At 47.8% G+C, this 20159-nt stretch overlaps 1 protein-coding gene across 1 annotated transcript in view; it reads right to left on the minus strand.

The window, feature by feature from the left end:
* Positions 1-19322, minus strand: part of IFFO1 (intermediate filament family orphan 1) — a 35520-nt gene extending 16198 nt beyond the window's left edge. The window contains exons 1-4 of the mRNA XM_063435218.1: positions 18580-19322; positions 8214-8274; positions 7489-7584; positions 1358-1498 (exon numbers count right to left, since the gene is read on the minus strand). Of these exons, the coding sequence (XP_063291288.1) occupies positions 1358-1498; positions 7489-7584; positions 8214-8274; positions 18580-19151 (870 nt within the window). The 5' untranslated portion in view covers positions 19152-19322. The remainder of the gene's footprint in view (positions 1-1357; positions 1499-7488; positions 7585-8213; positions 8275-18579) is intronic.
* Between the last annotated feature and the right edge of the window lie 837 nt (positions 19323-20159).

Below are 20159 nucleotides of genomic sequence, written 5' to 3' on the forward strand. Positions count from 1 at the left end.
ACTACACATATTACGCTCCAGATACACGCTAGATCCCTTACCCTATATGCACTCGTAATCCTCTACATACACACACACACACACACACACACACACACACACACACACACACAATCTCCTATACACACTCTGGGTCCTATACACAGTAGATCTCCTACACACACACACTGCACCACCTACACACACTACATTCCTTGTCAGCAAACACATACAACAGTCTCTAAACACACCCTCTCTACAACCCCTACACACACTACGTCACCTATACACACACACTACAACCCGTATGCACACACTCGCTACATCCCCTATAACACTATGCCCCCTATACACACACTCTCTACAGCGCCTAGCCACACATATTACACCACAAACACAAATTAAATTGACCTATTTACACAATACCACACCACACTCTACACACACGCAATCCCACAAGCAGGCTCCATGCGCTTTCATATGCACCATGCATATGCACCATGCACTTTCCTGGCCCTTTTGTCCTCTGGTATCCCACTTGTGGAGACACCAGAGACAATTTAAAAGCAAACACAGTGCAAGCATGTTATTAAATTTGCTTGCGCTGCGCAGAACAAATTCAGGGCCTTTTTCTAATGCCAGAGCTCTTCAGCGGGGCTCTGCGCATTGAAATAACATGCTCACTTTGAGAGGGGGCGTGCTTGTCATTAGTGATGACAAAACACACCCTCTCTGGCCCCGCCCCCTTCTTAGGGGGCCGCTCTGATTGAAAAATGCCCGGGCCTAATTTTTTTCCCAGTCCGGCCCTGGAGCTGACATATTGTTTCAGGAGAGAACTGGATCTATTTACAACACAATTAGACTCTCCCACTAAATACAGGACATTGTGATAACTCTTTGATGAATTTCAGGAATGGTCACTTATCAAGTCTCCAGGAAGCTCTGGGATCTAACAGCCCTATTGAATCTATGTAAAGTGTGTTCCATTTGTATATCTGTAGTAAATGTAGCCTTTTGTTCTATGTAATCCTCCCTGTAAATATCCCACCCCACCCATACTCTTGTTACATGTTGAAGCCTCCTCCTTGCCACTGAATGCTATGTGTGAAGTTACCCTGCGTGTTACCCTCCATACACTAACATACAGTGATAGAGAATTTAAATATATTAAGCAGTAGTTTTCCCTATTCTACAAAAAGCTTGGAAAAATGCAAATCAACCTCTCGGCATGGAGTCTGTGGTGAATCAGCTCCTGGGAAACCTCTATTTTATTCTCCAAACTGTCAACACCGACAATACAAACATACATTTACCCTCCTATACATGCACATACCTCCACAATCCAAGCACTGATACATTCAATCCATCTCACACCTACCTGCAACATGTTGATCATGTCCTCACAGCTCCGCTGCTGAGCTACATCACAAAGCTTTGCTGTGATATCAATCCGGCGGCAGATATCCATGTCCACTCTCATTGCCTTCTCCTGGATCTTGGTGTCCAGGTCAGTCAGGTTCTAATGGAGAGACAGCAAGAGAGAACATCAACGACAGAGACCGCTCGAGAGGATATGAGAGACAGACAATGGAAGACATGAAGACCAGAGACTGAGAGACAGGGAGAGAGGACCAGAGAATGAGAGACAGGGAGCGGGGACCAGAGACTGAGAGACAGGGAGAGAGGACCAGAGACTGAGAGACAGGGAGGTGGGGACCAGAGACTGAGAGACAGGGAGGTGGGGACCAGAGACGGAGAGACAGGGAGGTGGGGACCAGAGACTGAGAGACAGGGAGGTGGGGACCAGAGACTGAGAGACAGGGAGGTGGGGACCAGAGACTGAGAGACAGGGAGGTGGGGACCAGAGACTGAGAGACAGGGAGGTGGGGACCAGAGACTGAGAGACAGGGAGGTGGGGACCAGAGACTGAGAGACAGGGAGGCGGGGACCAGAGACAGAGACAGGGAGGCGGGGACCAGAGACTGAGAGACAGGGAGGCGGGGACCAGAGACTGAGAGACAGAGAGGGGGGGACCAGAGACTGAGAGACAGGAAGGGGGGAACCAGAGACTGAGAGACAGGAAGGGGGGAACCAGAGACTGAGAGACAGGGAGGGGGGAACCAGAGACTGAGAGACAGGGAGGGGGGAACCAGAGACTGAGAGACAGGGAGGGGGGAACCAGAGACTGAGAGACAGGGAGGGGGGAACCAGAGACTGAGAGACAGGGAGGGGGGAACCAGAGACTGAGAGACAGGGAGGGGGGAACCAGAGACTGAGAGACAGGGAGGGGGGAACCAGAGACTGAGAGACAGGGAGGGGGGAACCAGAGACTGAGAGACAGGGAGGCGGGGACCAGAGACAGGGAGGCGGGGACCAGAGACTGAGAGACAGGGAGGGGGGGGACCAGAGACTGAGAGACAGGGAGAGAGGACCAGAGACTGAGAGACAGGGAGGTGGGGACCAGAGACTGAGAGACAGGGAGGGGGGGACCAGAGACTGAGAGACAGGGAGGGGGGGACCAGAGACTGAGAGACAGGGAGGGGGGGACCAGAGACTGAGAGACAGGGAGGGGGGGGCAGAGACTGAGAGACAGGGAGGGGGGGACCAGAGACTGAGAGACAGGGAGGGGGGGGACCAGAGACTGAGAGACAGGGAGGGGGGGGGGACCAGAGACTGAGAGACAGGGAGGGGGGGGGACCAGAGACTGAGAGACAGGGAGAGAGGACCAGAGACTGAGAGACAGGGAGGTGGGGACCAGAGACTGAGAGACAGGGAGGTGGGGACCAGAGACTGAGAGACAGGGAGGTGGGGACCAGAGACGGAGAGACAGGGAGGTGGGGACCAGAGACTGAGAGACAGGGAGGTGGGGACCAGAGACGGAGAGACAGGGAGGTGGGGACCAGAGACGGAGAGACAGGGAGGTGGGGACCAGAGACGGAGAGACAGGGAGGTGGGGACCAGAGACGGAGAGACAGGGAGGTGGGGACCAGAGACTGAGAGACAGGGAGGTGGGGACCAGAGACTGAGAGACAGGAAGGGGGGAACCAGAGACTGAGAGACAGGAAGGGGGGAACCAGAGACTGAGAGACAGGAAGGGGGGAACCAGAGACTGAGAGACAGGAAGGGGGGAACCAGAGACTGAGAGACAGGAAGGGGGGAACCAGAGACTGAGAGACAGGAAGGGGGGAACCAGAGACTGAGAGACAGGAAGGGGGGAACCAGAGACTGAGAGACAGGGAGGGGGGAACCAGAGACTGAGAGACAGGGAGGGGGGAACCAGAGACTGAGAGACAGGGAGGGGGGAACCAGAGACTGAGAGACAGGGAGGGGGGAACCAGAGACTGAGAGACAGGGAGGGGGGAACCAGAGACTGAGAGACAGGGAGGCGGGGACCAGAGACAGGGAGGCGGGGACCAGAGACTGAGAGACAGGGAGGGGGGGGACCAGAGACTGAGAGACAGGGAGGGGGGAACCAGAGACTGAGAGACAGGAAGGGGGGAACCAGAGACTGAGAGACAGGAAGGGGGGAACCAGAGACTGAGAGACAGGAAGGGGGGAACCAGAGACTGAGAGACAGGAAGGGGGGAACCAGAGACTGAGAGACAGGGAGGGGGGAACCAGAGACTGAGAGACAGGGAGGGGGGAACCAGAGACTGAGAGACAGGGAGGGGGGAACCAGAGACTGAGAGACAGGGAGGGGGGAACCAGAGACTGAGAGACAGGGAGGGGGGAACCAGAGACTGAGAGACAGGGAGGGGGGAACCAGAGACTGAGAGACAGGGAGGGGGGAACCAGAGACTGAGAGACAGGGAGGGGGGAACCAGAGACTGAGAGACAGGGAGGGGGGAACCAGAGACTGAGAGACAGGGAGGCGGGGACCAGAGACTGAGAGACAGGGAGGCGGGGACCAGAGACTGAGAGACAGGGAGGGGGGGGACCAGAGACTGAGAGACAGGGAGGGGGGAACCAGAGACTGAGAGACAGGGAGGGGGGAACCAGAGACTGAGAGACAGGGAGGGGGGGACCAGAGACTGAGAGACAGGGAGGGGGGGACCAGAGACTGAGAGACAGGGAGGGGGGGAACCAGAGACTGAGAGACAGGGAGGGGGGGGACCAGAGACTGAGAGACAGGGAGGGGGGAACCAGAGACTGAGAGACAGGGAGGGGGGAACCAGAGACTGAGAGACAGGGAGGGGGGACCAGAGAGTGAGAGAAAGGAGGGGGACCAGGGGGGGGGGGACCAGAGACTGAGAGACAGGGGGGGGGGACCAGAGAGTGAGAAACGGGGGGGGCAGAGAGTGAGAGACAGGGAGGGGGGACCAGAGACTGAGAGACAGGGAGGGGGCAGAGCGTGAGGGACAGAGAGGGGGGGGCAGAGAGTGAGGGACAGGGGGGGGGGCAGAGAGTGAGGGACAGGGGGGGGCAGAGAGTGAGGGACAGGGAGGGGGGGCAGAGAGTGAGAGACAGGGAGGGGGGGCAGAGAGTGAGAGACAGGGAGGGGGGCAGAGAGTGAGAGACAGGGAGGGGGGAACCAGAGAGTGAGAGACAGGGAGGGGGGAACCAGAGACTGAGAGACAGGGAGGGGGGAACCAGAGACTGAGAGACAGGGAGGGGGGAACCAGAGACTGAGAGACAGGGAGGGGGGGAACCAGAGACTGAGAGACAGGGAGGGGGGAACCAGAGACTGAGAGACAGGGAGGGGGGGAACCAGAGACTGAGAGACAGGGAGGGGGGGAACCAGAGACTGAGAGACAGGGAGGGGGGGAACCAGAGACTGAGAGACAGGGAGGGGGGGAACCAGAGACTGAGAGACAGGGAGGGGGGGAACCAGAGACTGAGAGACAGGGAGGGGGGGAACCAGAGACTGAGAGACAGGGAGGGGGGGAACCAGAGACTGAGAGACAGGGAGGGGGGGAACCAGAGACTGAGAGACAGGGAGGGGGGGAACCAGAGACTGAGAGACAGGGAGGGGGGGAACCAGAGACTGAGAGACAGGGAGGGGGGGAACCAGAGACTGAGAGACAGGGAGGGGGGGAACCAGAGACTGAGAGACAGGGAGGGGGGGAACCAGAGACTGAGAGACAGGGAGGGGGGGAACCAGAGACTGAGAGACAGGGAGGGGGGGAACCAGAGACTGAGAGACAGGGAGGGGGGGAACCAGAGACTGAGAGACAGGGAGGGGGGGAACCAGAGACTGAGAGACAGGGAGGGGGGGAACCAGAGACTGAGAGACAGGGAGGGGGGGAACCAGAGACTGAGAGACAGGGAGGGGGGGAACCAGAGACTGAGAGACAGGGAGGGGGGGAACCAGAGACTGAGAGACAGGGAGGGGGGGAACCAGAGACTGAGAGACAGGGAGGGGGGGAACCAGAGACTGAGAGACAGGGAGGGGGGGAACCAGAGACTGAGAGACAGGGAGGGGGGGAACCAGAGACTGAGAGACAGGGAGGGGGGGAACCAGAGACTGAGAGACAGGGAGGGGGGGAACCAGAGACTGAGAGACAGGGAGGGGGGGCAGAGACTGAGAGACAGGGAGGGAGGGGGGGGGGCAGAGACTGAGAGACAGGGAGGGAGGGGGGGGGCAGAGACTGAGAGACAGGGAGGGAGGGGGGGGGGGGCAGAGACTGAGAGACAGGGAGGGGGGGAACCAGAGACTGAGAGACAGGGAGGGGGGGAACCAGAGACTGAGAGACAGGGAGGGGGGGACCAGAGACTGAGAGACAGGGAGGGGGGGACCAGAGACTGAGAGACAGGGAGGGGGAGAGAGACCAGAGAGTGAGAGACAGGAGGGGGGGACCAGAGAGTGAGAGACAGGGAGGGGGGGACCAGAGAGTGAGAGACAGGGAGGGGGGGGACCAGAGAGTGAGAGACAGGGAGGGAGGGACCAGAGAGTGAGAGAAAGGGAGGGGGGGGACCAGAGACTGAGACAGGGAGGGGGGACCAGAGAGTGAGAGAAAGGGAGGGGGGACCAGGGAGGGGGGGGACCAGAGACTGAGAGACAGGGAGGGGGGGCCAGAGAGTGAGAAACAGGGGGGGCAGAGACTGAGAGACAGGGAGGGGGGACAAGAGACAGAGACAGGGAGGGGGCAGAGCGTGAGGGACAGGGAGGGGGGCAGAGAGTGAGGGACAGGGGGGGGCAGAGAGTGAGGGACAGGGAGGGGGGCAGAGAGTGAGAGACAGGGGGGGGGGCAGAGAGTGAGAGACAGGGAGGGGGGGGCAGAGAGTGAGAGACAGGGAGGGGGGGGACCAGAGACTGAGAGACAGGGAGGGGGGAACCAGAGACTGAGAGACAGGGAGGGGGGAACCAGAGACTGAGAGACAGGGAGGGGGGGACCAGAGACTGAGAGACAGGAAGGGGGGGAACCAGAGACTGAGAGACAGGGAGGGGGAGAACCAGAGACTGAGAGACAGGGAGGGGGGGGGCAGAGACTGAGAGACAGGGAGGGGGGGGCAGAGACTGAGAGACAGGGAGGGGGGGCAGAGACTGAGAGACAGGGAGGGAGGGGGGGCAGAGACTGAGAGACAGGGAGGGGGGAACCAGAGACTGAGAGACAGGGAGGGGGGAGAACCAGAGACTGAGAGACAGGGAGGGGGGGACCAGAGACTGAGAGACAGGGAGGGGGGGGGACCAGAGACTGAGAGACAGGGAGGGGGAGAGAGACCAGAGAGTGAGAGAAAGGGAGGGGGGGACCAGAGAGTGAGAGACAGGGAGGGGGGGCAGAGAGTGAGAGACAGGAGGGGGGGACCAGAGAGTGAGAGACAGGGGGGGGACCAGAGAGTGAGAGAAAGGGAGGGGGGGGGACCAGAGAGTGAGCGACAGGGAGCGAGGACCAGAGAGTGCAGATAGAGGCAGTGAGAGACCGAGACATCAAGAGTCGATACAAGGGGCAGAAATTCAAAGGAACGGTTTGGAAAGAGACAATTATTGGACTCCGTAACAAAGAGGGGGGTGGAGAAAGGAAAGAGACATTGTCATCATCTTACACATTCATCAGCATCTGCTTTCCATTTCATTCCCCCTTCTTCCCTTTCTCCCCCATCCCATGCCCTCCTCTTTCTTTCCTCCTTTCTAATGCTCTTCCCCCCTCTGTCCACGTCATGCTCCTTTCTTATCTCCTGCATTCCTTTACTATTTCTCCATCCCCTGCGCCCCACCATTCCTTACTCTTTAACCTGGTGGCTGGTGCTCCCTTTTCTTCCCACCTCCACCCTTTTTGTCCCTTTCTTTCACACTTTGTCACTCCCTTCTTCCCAAATGTACCTTTCTAACTTCTTCCCTTTCTACCTGCTTCCTCTCTTTCCCCTGCAATTCCTTTTCCTTCCTTCTGTCTCTACTTTATTCATCTAATTTTTCCCTTTGTTCTGACTGTCCCACAAGTGCATTTAACCCTATCCTATCCCATGCAAAGAGAGGTCACATATATAGAGTATCGATTTCTGGTTACAGAGTATCACAATGAATAATAAATAGTATTTTCATATTCCATTTCTCTCCCATAAAGGACTCACATTGCTCATTAACCCTTTGAAGACAACAAGTTCAGCCTTCAGCTGTTTGATCTTCATAGCCAGTTCTTCTTGATAGAGAGCTGATTCCTGGGCCTCCTGTTAAGACAGATTCATTACATATATAAACGAGATCCTGCCTATGCATCGTATGGAAGATACAAAATATATAGATAGGATATTTACTATAATACCCTATACACCAAAGGAAATTTAATCACAACGTATGGCAAACTATTCTGACACTGACAGACAGAAACAGACGTGTACAGCAAGAGACGGAATAACAGACAGTGTAATGTACAATGAGTGAGATGGAGTATGGCGTGCAATTTGACGGCTTAGTGAGATAGATTGACAGACAGGATGATGGACATGTAATGACGCAAGCAGATAATGGCAGACAGTATGACAGACCGGTATAGATACAGACAGAGTGACAGACAGTATGAAGGACAGATAATGATACAAGCAGTATGACGGACAGGTAAGGACACAGGCAGGGTGACTGACAGACAGTATGATGGAGAGGTAATGACACAGCCGAGTAATGGGCAGTATGATGGAGAGGTAATGACAGACACGTTATGATAAAGGCAGAGGAACAGACAGTATGATTGACAGTCAGGCAGACAGTATGACCGGTGAATAGAGCGAGACAGACTGTATAACAGAGACAGTATGACAGACAGACAGGCAGTTACAGAAAATATACATATACTGCTTACCTCATCCAATTCAGAGACTCTTTGCTGGAGCTGAACACGTGCTGTGTACTCCTCTTCCCATCTGTAATAACATAAAACAATATAAAATGTCAGGATCCACTGGCTGTGCAATCATCACTCAGACAAGCAGCCCATTAACAGGCCACAATTCCACTGCCCCGCATTACAGTAATGCTATCAGGGGACTGTTTGTCGAGGATGCTTTGTAGTTTAGAAAGATTTATTTAGGGTTAATCAGATGGTGGTAGAGATATTCTTAGAAGGAGCAGGGTTCTGGAGAAACCCAGATTGACCGTGTCCCTGTCCTTTCAACCCTGTACCATAAACATTGCAGTTTTTTGTCACCACCATGGTTTCAGGGGCAGTTATAATTTTTGTCATATTTATGAAAATGCATGTAAAAGGTTGCCCTGCAGTCATGGGAGGTGGGGAGACAGAGGGAGCCAAGGCACTGGAAAAAGGCATGTTAAATCTATATTTGACAAAGACACAGTGGCGTACTAAGGGGTGGGGGCGGAGGGGGAGGTCCGCTCTGGGTGCCACTCACTAGGGGGGGGTGCCTGGGTTGCATTTTCATGCCGCTTGCAGGAGTCTCCACATCCAGCAGCAGCATGTCCTCTGTTCTTGCGACCTGCGAGAGCGTTGCTATGGCAACCCGCTGCAACGCTCTGGCGGATCGCAAAACAGAGGACATGCTGCTGCTGGATTTGGAGACTCCTGGGCCCCTCTTCACTGGGAACCATACTATGCCACCGGACCACCAGGGAATGTAGTGTGTCCCCCCCTCCTTGGACACAGGTAGGAGTCAAGGAGGGGGGCACACACAAACAATACACACTGCTCACTATACACTCATTATACACACACTATACACATACACACACACTGCATACAATACACACACTTATACCTGTGTGTCTGTGTTTGTATCTGTGTGTCATTGTATCTGTATGTGTGTCTGTGCCTGTGTCTCTGTACGTGTGTAAGTGTGTGTGTTTGTATCTATATGCGTGTCTATATCTGTATGTGCGTCAGTGTTTGTCTGTATCTGTGCATGACTGTGTTTCTATGTATCTGCGTGTGTATACCTATGTGTCTGTGTAATTGTATGTGCCAGTGTGTCCATCTGTGTGTCTATGTATCTGCATGTGTGCCAATGTGTGTATATGTGCATAAATCTCAGCATTTTGCCAACACTACACACAAATACACATCTGCATCCAAATATCAACACTACATAAAAACACACCAAATATTCACAAAACACACTACACAAAAAATGCACGCCTGTATTCAAATTAGAAGCATTTTAGCATTTTAAAATAGGGGGGTACGCCCCTGAAACGTTGCAGTGCTCTGTTTGTTCCAATAAATGTTCTTGAGGCTTATGGAGTGCCTGGACATTTTTCTATCTATAATTGTAGTATGGGCACACATTCAATGGCACAGAAGTTACAAGACCTGAGAATTGCTCTATGGGCCATGCTAATATGAGTCTCGATGTGCGAAACAAAGGATGAATATTAGCTTATATAGTAAGAACCCCTGGATGTTGGGTTAAGGTAACATCCCCAGGACGTACTTGAAAACCAGAGTAATTTGAATGTACCTTTCCTGGTTAAATACTTTATTATTATTATTATTATTATTATTATTATTATATGCCAATTGTCTATGCACCTAGCAGAGTGTATAACGACATTGAATAATAAGATGATGAGGAGAACCAGGTGCGTAATCACATCATACTTTATCATGCATATAGCAGAGTATACATAAATAGTGGGTACAGCTAAAATCAAACCTGAAGGAACTGGATGGGGCTGGTGAGTTCTTAACAGCTGCAGCCACACGTGGGTCAGTCCCAGGCCATAAGTGGCTTTGCTGTCCAGGGTGGGCAGCTAATCCTCAGCACAGTCCCAATTTCAGAAGGCATAAAATGTAACCCAGAAGCTAGTAAATGCCTTTGGGCACCTATACACTATGGTGGTGCCTAATAGTAAGTTACAGAACTTAATTCAATAATGCACAAGACAAAAAGCATAGACCATAAAATATAAACAATAACGTAAGGAGCAGAGTACATCGGGCTTGTTGAGACTGGTTGAGCTATAGAAGACATGGTGGCGTCAGCTGGGCATGCGAAAGTCACTGAGTGCAAATGAACACTGTTTACTCCATGTACATTGGGGGTTATGTATAAAAATTCTCACGTTCACTATGGCGTGAACGTCATTTATGTGCACATACACCATGTTCTTATTTATAAAACGGTCATTCCATATTCATACATTATTGACTCTCTTTTTTTTTTCTCTCTCTCGAATTTTCTGTAATGAAATATTTTGTCTTTTTGATACTTTTTATTTCTTTCAGACTTTTGCTCTCCCTACCCCTCCCCCTCCCCCTTGATCATTTTACCATAGATTTGCAATCTGAAAGATTTCTTTATTTCTTTAACAAAAATAAAGACTGTGAAAGCAGCTAACCTGTCACAGGAATTCACTTCTCTGACGAAAAAATGAGTTTGAAGCCAAAAAAGAAAAAACAAAAAGCCACACTTTTCCACTTCCTCTTTTATTCAGTAATAATGACACATTTGTGTCATTGTTTCAAGAACCAAATTGAAACAAGAAAATAAAATGATTCAAGCGGTCCAGTAATTAATATTTTGGCGCAAAAAAGTAAAGCACCAAAAAAAGGGCCTACACAAAAATCACGCAACATAACCTCTAATATATCTGTGTATTTGGGCCAGGGCTCCCCTACAGAGTCTAGTGGAGACAGAGCTGCAGGTGAGAAATCTGGCTGGGGTTTAGCTAACTATCTGAGCTCAGTTTATCTGCTATTTATTAAAGACAAAAAATAAATGTTATAGACACTGTAACTGCTTTATCTCATTCAATTAGGGTCTGGAGTTCTCTGGCGCTGTCCTTCCATTCAGTGTTTAACATTTTTTGCTTCATCATTATCCTCTCTGTGCTGCTCACTATAATAAGGGACACTAGGCTGAGCAGCAAAGGGCAGCTGTGATTGGCTGAGAGTGTCAACCAATCATACCAGCCTATCACAGAGCCCATTGCTGATGGTACAAATGTTGGTATGAATTGGTACGGTTAGTAGGAAATGTGTGCCAGGCTGTGGGTGGCCACAGACCCTTATTTAGTGCCAAACTGCTATAAAAATCGTTTTTATGCTGAATGGGGGGCAGTACCAGACGACTCCAGGCCCTATAACCATGGCTTAAAATGTCAAGTCTTACGCTAATAATCAGGCCTTGAGTTACTCACCACTGCTAACATGGAGAATTCATGACACATGACATACTCACCAAGGGCAAATTTCTACTCGACATGGCAACGTTTTCACTCGCCAATGGCTAATGAGCCCAATTCAATGAGATGAACTTGTTATAGTGTCCCTTTAAATAGTCAGACATTTTAACCTTTTTATTGAGGAAATTATTTATAAAAAAATAAACAAACAAAAAAACAACTTGAAGCTAAATGTGTATGTAATCACACACGAACAGGTGTGAGGAAGGCTGAACTTGATGGACGCAAGTTCTCAAAAAAACAGGTGTGAGGAAGGCTGAACTTGATGGACGCAAGTCTCTTTTCAGCTATCTAACTATGTAACTATGTAACTATGTAACGAACCCATGTCCAGCCTAAAATCTGGATCTCCCAAATATCTTCTATTGGATTGTATTCATATTGCACCAATGAAATGTGCTTGTTCAGTGCCACTGCCAATAGTGGACCTTTCTCAAGTATGAGCAGCACTAGCGTTATAAAACTGTATATATTTGGGCAAACATTACATGCAAAAAAACAACTGTGTTCCCCAATGCCTTCCCCCAGCCACAAAGAAGGTGCAGTGGAAAAAATAGTTCCACTAACCAATGCTGGGTCTAAAAAGGACAGTATGATCAGAAGAATCCAAGTTCATTCCATTAACATCACCTTCAATATAATAAAAAATGTGCTTGTACTGTAGTTGTGACACAAACAAACAAAAAGAAAAACAAACCCAAATGTATTCAACTCATAAAATGGAATTAAGTTACTAAAGAATTAGAACCACTAGACTCGTAACAAAAATAATTACTTTTTTACTTTGATGTGTGTAACAGAAGGGTACTGTAACTTTGTTTGAGTGGAAGGAGAGAGAGAGAGAGAGAGAGAGAGAGAGAGGAATAAAAAATAAAAAAAAAAGAATGTGTTTTTTGTTTTGTTTTTTGGTTCCCCGGTGTTTTTCAGAGAGAAGTCGCAGAGAATGGATGAAATGTCTAAATGACTAGAAATGATAGGTGTGGCTTTTTTAGAGAAGTAATTTGATGTTGTTGTGAATGTTGGTTCTGTGATTATGGTTACAATACCTACAGGAGTATTAAAGTATCTAAGCACCAAAATCACTACTTGGATACTTTAATACTCCATAATTGGTTCTATGTTATTATTATTTCCATTTATCAAGCGCCAACCTATTCCGTAGCGCTTTACAATATTATGAGAGGGGGGATTTATCTATAAATAGGAAAATTACAAAAAATGTACAGGAACAATAAGTTGAAGAGGACCCTGCTCAAACAAGCTTACAGTCTATAGGCTATATGCAGTCTGGCGTCAACGTGCGCATGCAGTGCTGCTCTATGAGATCGCTGCATACACAACGCATGTCCTTGTTGTGCTTCTACAAGAAAGATCTGACTGGTCAAAAGATCTGTGTTTATAACTTAACTGGTAGAGAATTGGGCTTCAGCGAGGATGCAAATTATTATTTGTTTTTTTTAAGAAAATCAAGGGGGACAGTAATGTGAAATAAAAAAGGAACACATCCAATGAAAGAAAAAATAAACAGATTTTAAATTTTTATTTGTTTAAAATTAAGTTGTTTTTACATGGATCTAAGTGGATCTAAATGGTTTATAAAATGAATGCATGACACAAACAAGGAATTCTACCTAGGGACTTACAGGTTTCCAGCACTGTGCAGTCTCCCAGCCTTATGGAGATGGATATATGCTTATAATCCATATAGAGCCTTAGGGCTGTGTGTGCCTGAGCGGGAGATTTAAATGTAGCTCTTTTCTCAGTGATGCCCCCTTTAAACACTTTAATCAAAACAATACAAACGGTCTCAGCTGCAGCCTCCAGGTTGGGCCTCTGGTGGAACGGTTACCTGACTCCTCTCAGAGAGGAGAAATGTTTTAGGAATGCAAAGAGACCAAGGGAAAAAAAATTGTACACAGTGACATCTTATGTCCCCAGGTAAACATAGATTTAAAGAAAAGATATTTCAATGAATAAACAACCTGCACGAGGTGGGATCAACCCTATTAAAAAGAAAACCAGCTCCAGCAATTGGTCATTATTTATTATTAGTATTTATAAAGCACCGTGATATTCTGTAGTGCTGTGCAATGAGTCATCAAGTCAAGCTTATTTTAAAAAAGCAATCCTTCCATTCATTGTAACCGTAACAAAGCATCTCCTAATAAAAGTAACAGTACTACCACCAGTCTCCTTCCATGTATTATAACACTTGCCCATGCATTTGGTTGAAATCTTTCTACAAAGTTTTACATGTTAAATGGTCATCCATTCTAAGAATTCCAGAACTTTCCCTGCCAATAGATTAGCACGTCTACACCAGCCCGCTACCATAACAACAGCACACCTGTGCTCATCATTTATCAGTGCCTACACCACATCCACATACATTACAAACCATCCGCAGAACAAGGCAAGAGGGGGCAAGCCTTTCACTGTTCACCCAGGCGATGACCCAAAACAAGTCCTGAACAAATACTGAAAGGTGGATCTAATTCTTCATCCATACAATATCTATAGAATGAACGTGGGAGGCTGAGCAGCGGTTCTTCTCTATCCTTCTTCCCCAAGTAGTTGCTTAGCACGGTTTTCAAAGTCCTTTCTTTTATTTTTGTTTTATTCATTGCAACAGGTGTTTTTGATGTATTTTCAAGTAATTAAAATGCCATATAGTGGAGCATCACTGTCTCTTTTCAATGTATCTCAATCTCCTGGACTTGTTATTGGGCTGGCAGTCTATGTGATAACGTATTGGACTAGCACTATCTGTGATAACGTGTTATTGTACTATCTCTCTCTGTGATAATGTGTTATGAGACTAGCACTCTCCGTGATAACGTATTATGGGACTAGCTCTCTCCGTGATAACGTATTATGGGACTAGCTCTCTCTGTGATAACGTGTTATGGGACTAGCTCTCTCTGTGATAATGTGTTATGGGACTAGCTCTCTCTGTGATAACGTGTTATGGGACTAGCTCTCTCTGTGATAACGTGTTATGGGACTAGCTCTCTCTGTGATAACGTATTATGGGACTAGCTCTTTCTGTGATAACGTATTATGGGACTAGCTCTCTGTGATAACGTATTATGGAACTAGCTCTCTGTGTGATAACGTGTTATGGGACTAGCTCTCTGTGTGAGAACGTGTTATGGGACTAGCTCTCTGTGTGAGAACGTGTTATGGGACTAGCTCTCTCTGTGATAACGTATTATGGGACTAGCTCTCTCCGTGATAACGTATTATGGGACTAGCTCTCTCTGTGATAACGTGTTATGGGACTAGCTCTCTCTGTGATAATGTGTTATGGGACTAGCTCTCTCTGTGATAACGTGTTATGGGACTAGCTCTCTCTGTGATAACGTGTTATGGGACTAGCTCTCTCTGTGATAACGTATTATGGGACTAGCTCTTTCTGTGATAACGTATTATGGGACTAGCTCTCTGTGATAACGTATTATGGAACTAGCTCTCTGTGTGATAACGTGTTATGGGACTAGCTCTCTGTGTGAGAACGTGTTATGGGACTAGCTCTCTGTGTGAGAACGTGTTATGGGACTAGCTCTCTGTGTGAGAACGTGTTATGGGACTAGCTCTCTGTGTGAGAACGTGTTATGGGACTAGCTCTGTGTGAGAACGTGTTATGGGACTAGCTCTCTGTGAGAACGTATTATGGGACTAGCTCTCTGTGATAACGTATTATGGGACTAGCTCTCTGTGATAACGTATTATGGGACTAGCTCTCTGTGATAACGTATTATGGGACTAGCTCTCTGTGATAACGTATTATGGGACTAGCACTATCTGTGATAACGTGTTATGGGACTAGCTCTCTCTGTGATAACGTGTTATGAGACTAGCTCTCTCTGTGATAACGTGTTATGGGACTAGCTCTCTGTGATAACGTATTATGGGACTAGCTCTCTGTGATAACTTATTATGGGACTAGCACCATCTGTGATAACGTGTTATGGGACTAGCACTATCTGTGATAACGTGTTATGAGACTAGCTCTCTCTGTGATAACGTGTTATGGGACGAGCTCTCTCTGTGATAACGTATTATGGGACTAGCTCTCTCTGTGATAACGTATTATGGGACTAGCTCTCTGTGATAACGTATTATGGAACTAGCTCTCTGTGTGATATGTGTTATGGGACTAGCTCTCTGTGTGATAACGTGTTATGGGACTAGCTCTCTGTGTGAGAACGTGTTATGGGACTAGCTCTCTGTGTGAGAACGTGTTATGGGACTAGCTCTCTGTGTGAGAACGTGTTATGGGACTAGCTCTCTGTGAGAACGTATTATGGGACTAGCTCTCTGTGATAACGTATTATGGGACTAGCTCTCTGTGATAACGTATTATGGGACTAGCTCTCTGTGATAACGTATTATGGGACTAGCACTATCTGTGATAACGTATTATGGGACTAGCACTATCTGTGATAACGTGTTATGAGACTAGCTCTCTCTGTGATAACGTGTTATGGGACTAGCTCTCTCTGTGATATTGTGTTATGGGACTAGCTCTCTCTGTGATAACGTATTATGGGACTAGCTCTCTCTGTGATCACGTGTTATGGGACTAGCTCTCTCTCTGATAACGTGTTATGGGACTAGCTCTCTGTGATAACGTGTTATGGGACTAGCTCTCTGTGATAACGTATTATGGGACTAGCTCTCTGTGATAACGTATTATGGGACTAGCTCTCTGTGATAACGTATTATGGGACTAGCTCTCTGTGATAACGTATTATGGGACTAGCTCTCTGTGATAACGTATTATGGGACTAGCTCTCTGTGATAAGGTGTTATGGGACTAGCTCTCTCTGTAATGTGTTATGGGACTAGCTCTCTCTGTAATGTGTTATGGGACTAGCTCTCTCTGTGATAATGTGTTATGGGACTAGCTCTCTCTGTGCTAACGTATTATGGGACTAGCTCTCTGTGATAATGTATTATGGGACTAGCTCTCTCTGCGATAACGTGTTATGGGACTAGCTCTCTCTGTAATGTGTTATGGGACTAGCTCTCTCTGTGATAATGTGTTATGGGACTAGCTCTCTCTGTGATAACGTGTTATGGGACTAGCTCTCTCTATCATAACTTGGTATTGGACTAGCGCTCTTAGTGATCATGTGTTAAGGGATTAGAACTCTCTGCGATAACTTATGGGACTAGCTCTCTCTGTGATAACGTGTTATGGGACTAGCTCTCTCTGATAACGTGTTATGGGACTAGCTCTCTCTGTAATGTGTTATGGGACTAGCTCTCTCTGTGATAATGTGTTATGGGACTAGCTCTCTCTGTGATAACGTGTTAAGGGACTAGCTCTCTCTGTGATAATGTGTTATGGGACTAGCTCTCTCTGTGCTAACGTGTTATGGGACTAGCTCTCTGTGATAACGTATTATGGGACTAGCTCTCTGTGATAACGTATTATGGGACTAGCTCTCTGTGATAACGTGTTATGGGACTAGCTCTCTGTGATAACGTATTATGGGACTAGCTCTCTCTGCGATAACGTGTTATGGGACTAGCTCTCTCTGTAATGTGTTATGGGACTAGCTCTCTCTGTGATAACGTGTTATGGGACTAGCTCTCTCTATCATAACTTGGTATTGGACTAGCTCTCTTAGTGATCATGTGTTAAGGGATTAGAACTCTCTGCGATAACTTATGGGACTAGCTCTCTCTGTGATAATGTGTTATGGGACTAGCTCTCTCTGTGATAACGTGTTATGGGACTAGCTCTCTCTGTGATAATGTGTTATGGGACTAGCTCTCTCTGTGATAACGTGTTATGGGACTAGCTCTCTCTGTGATAACGTGTTATGGGACTAGCTCTCTCTGTGATAACGTGTTATGGGACTAGCTCTCTCTGTGATAACGTGTTATGGGACTAGCTCTCTCTGTGATAACGTGTTATGGGACTAGCTCTCTCTGTGATAACGTGTTATGGGACTAGCTCTCTCTGTGATAACGTGTTATGGGACTAGCTCTCTCTGTGATAACGTGTTATGGGACTAGCTCTCTCTGTGATAACGTGTTATGGGACTAGCTCTCTCTGTGATAATGTGTTATGGGACTAGCTCTCTCTGTGATAACGTGTTATGGGACTAGCTCTCTCTGTGCTAATGTGTTATTGGACTAGCTCTCTCTGTGCTCATGTGTTATTGGACTAGCTCTCTTTGTGATAGTGTGTTATGGGACTAGCTCTCTCTCACGGTTAATTACTAAAGTGAGAATTATTGGGGATTCAGAATGTATGATAACATACAGACTGTCGTGATAACTTGTTATTGGGTAACAATGAGTTTTAGGGAGTTACTTCGTTGGTCAAGCTTTAAACATTATAACGGAATCACTTCCTGAAATCTCACTGCTCCATTTACTTTAGAAACGAATTACTTAGATAAATCTATACTCCGTTATTGTATCACTGGACTAAAATAGCTCATCGCTTCTAAAAATAAACCTGTTTTACAACAAATCTGCTTGTTCTTAAAATTCTTACTTGTACTTTATATAAGCTACATATACAGGTATGCATGGCCACATTGATATAAACTGCATGTTAGGTGTCAGAGTATTTTTCCATAGATCTTTGCAATATATACATGCATTATATTGGCGTGTATACACAGAGCATCACAATATATACATGTATGAGATCTGTGTGTCCACAGAGTATCTCAGTATATACAGGTACATATACAGTTAGGATATCTTCCCCTTCTATAATATTGTAAAGCACTACGTAATTTGTTGGCGCTCTATAAATGCTGATAATAACTACAAGATGCCCGTATTATGTCACTCTGTGTACACAGAGCTTTATTATATAGGCATGTAATTGTGGCAATGAATGTGCACATTAAGCTAAATAATATATAGCGTGTGTACATATCTATATAATTCCTGCCCGTACCGGGTCAATGTGCGTGTACACAGAGCTATGGCATTTCTGCATTTGAACATATACAGAGTATGACCTCAAGTTTGCAGAGAATCTGCACCAAAAATCTCACCTCTGCTTGTACGCATCACGCTCTCTCTTCACTTTTCCCAGTACGTTATAAAGTGCCCGAATTTCAGGTGTGATGGTATCAATCTGAACTCCTACTCCATCAGCATGACCCCAATAGGCTCCACCTCCTACGCCAATGGAACCGACATCGGGTCTTGTCACCAGCCTGCGGGGCCCGTATACCCAAGACTGTTGGGGTGGTGTAGAGGAGGGCTTCGTGAGCCCCAACAAAGGTGGGGGCAGGATTGGCCCTACAAAGCCAGTCTGGACAGCCTGGTCCCTGGTTATAGGTCCCGCCCCTTGCGCTCTCTCTAGCGCTCTCTCCAATGAACGGTTCCTCCGTTCTAGTTCATGCACCTTGGCCAAGAAACAACGAAATCGTAGATTGAGGGTCTTCAAGACACTGATATTGGATCCAAAGTCATTTCGTAGAGCCGAAGCCCCCCCACCACTCTGAGCATATGGGGCCCCGTGGAGCAGTGAGGACTGGGATGGTGATGGGGGACTGTCCCCCGATTGAAGAGGGGGATCTGAGGAAAGGAGAAGCAGATTAGGAGCCAGTAATGGGTTCATTGCTCTGCTGTTCTGAGCACTGCAGAGAGGAGGGAGTAGGGGAGGATGTGAGGGAGAGATGGTGGGAGGGGAGACTACACAGAGGAGACTGCAGGATGGAGGAAATAAATGAGCAGAAAGAGAGGATGAGTGAGAGCTGTAAACTGGCAGGAGGAGAAACAGGACACATCATCTGTGACGTATGGACAGCAAAGGGGGAGAAATTCCTTCCCCCCCTCACCGCAGGCAACAAACACACCAACTGCAGAGAGACAGGGGGAGACTGGACATTCCAGTGGAAAGAGAGGGCTCCCTTCTAAATCACAGAAAGAGACAGACAGGGCAATCTAGGAGAAATAGAGGATTCATTTCTAAATCATATGAGAGAGACGGACCAGGCAGTCTAGGAGAAATATAGGGCTGCTTTCTAAATCACATGACAGAGACAGACAGGGCAATCTAGGAGAAAGAGAGGGCTGCTTTCTAAATCACATGACAGAGACAGACAGGGCAATCTAGGAGAAAGAGAGGGTTCATTTCTAAATCACATGAGAGACAGACAGGGCAGTCTAGGAGAAAGAGAGGGCTGCTTTCTAAATCACATAAGAGAGACAGACAGGGCAATCTAGGAGAAAGAGAGGGTTCATTTCTAAATCATATGAGAGAGACCGACCAGGCAGTCTAGGAGAAAGAAAAGGCTGGTTTCTAAATCACATTAAAAGAGAGACAGACAGGGCAGTCTAGGAGAAAGAGAGGGCTGCTTTCTAAATCACATGAGAGAGACAGACAGGGCAATCTAGGAGAAATAGATGGCTGCTTTCTAATTCATGAGTAAGACAGACCAGGCAGTCTAGGAGAATAACAGGACTCATTTCTAAATCTTACGAGAGACAGTCATACAATGGACAATGTAGGGGAATGAGGACTCCAAATTATAGTAGAGAAGAAAATGCTTTCTATATGTATCAGAGCAGGGAGACAATACTCTAATGGATATGCCACTCTATGTGCATCATTTCCTCCTTCCCC

The sequence above is a fragment of the Pelobates fuscus genome, chromosome 10, assembly GCF_036172605.1.
Source record: "Pelobates fuscus isolate aPelFus1 chromosome 10, aPelFus1.pri, whole genome shotgun sequence".
Lineage (NCBI taxonomy): Eukaryota > Metazoa > Chordata > Amphibia > Anura > Pelobatidae > Pelobates > Pelobates fuscus.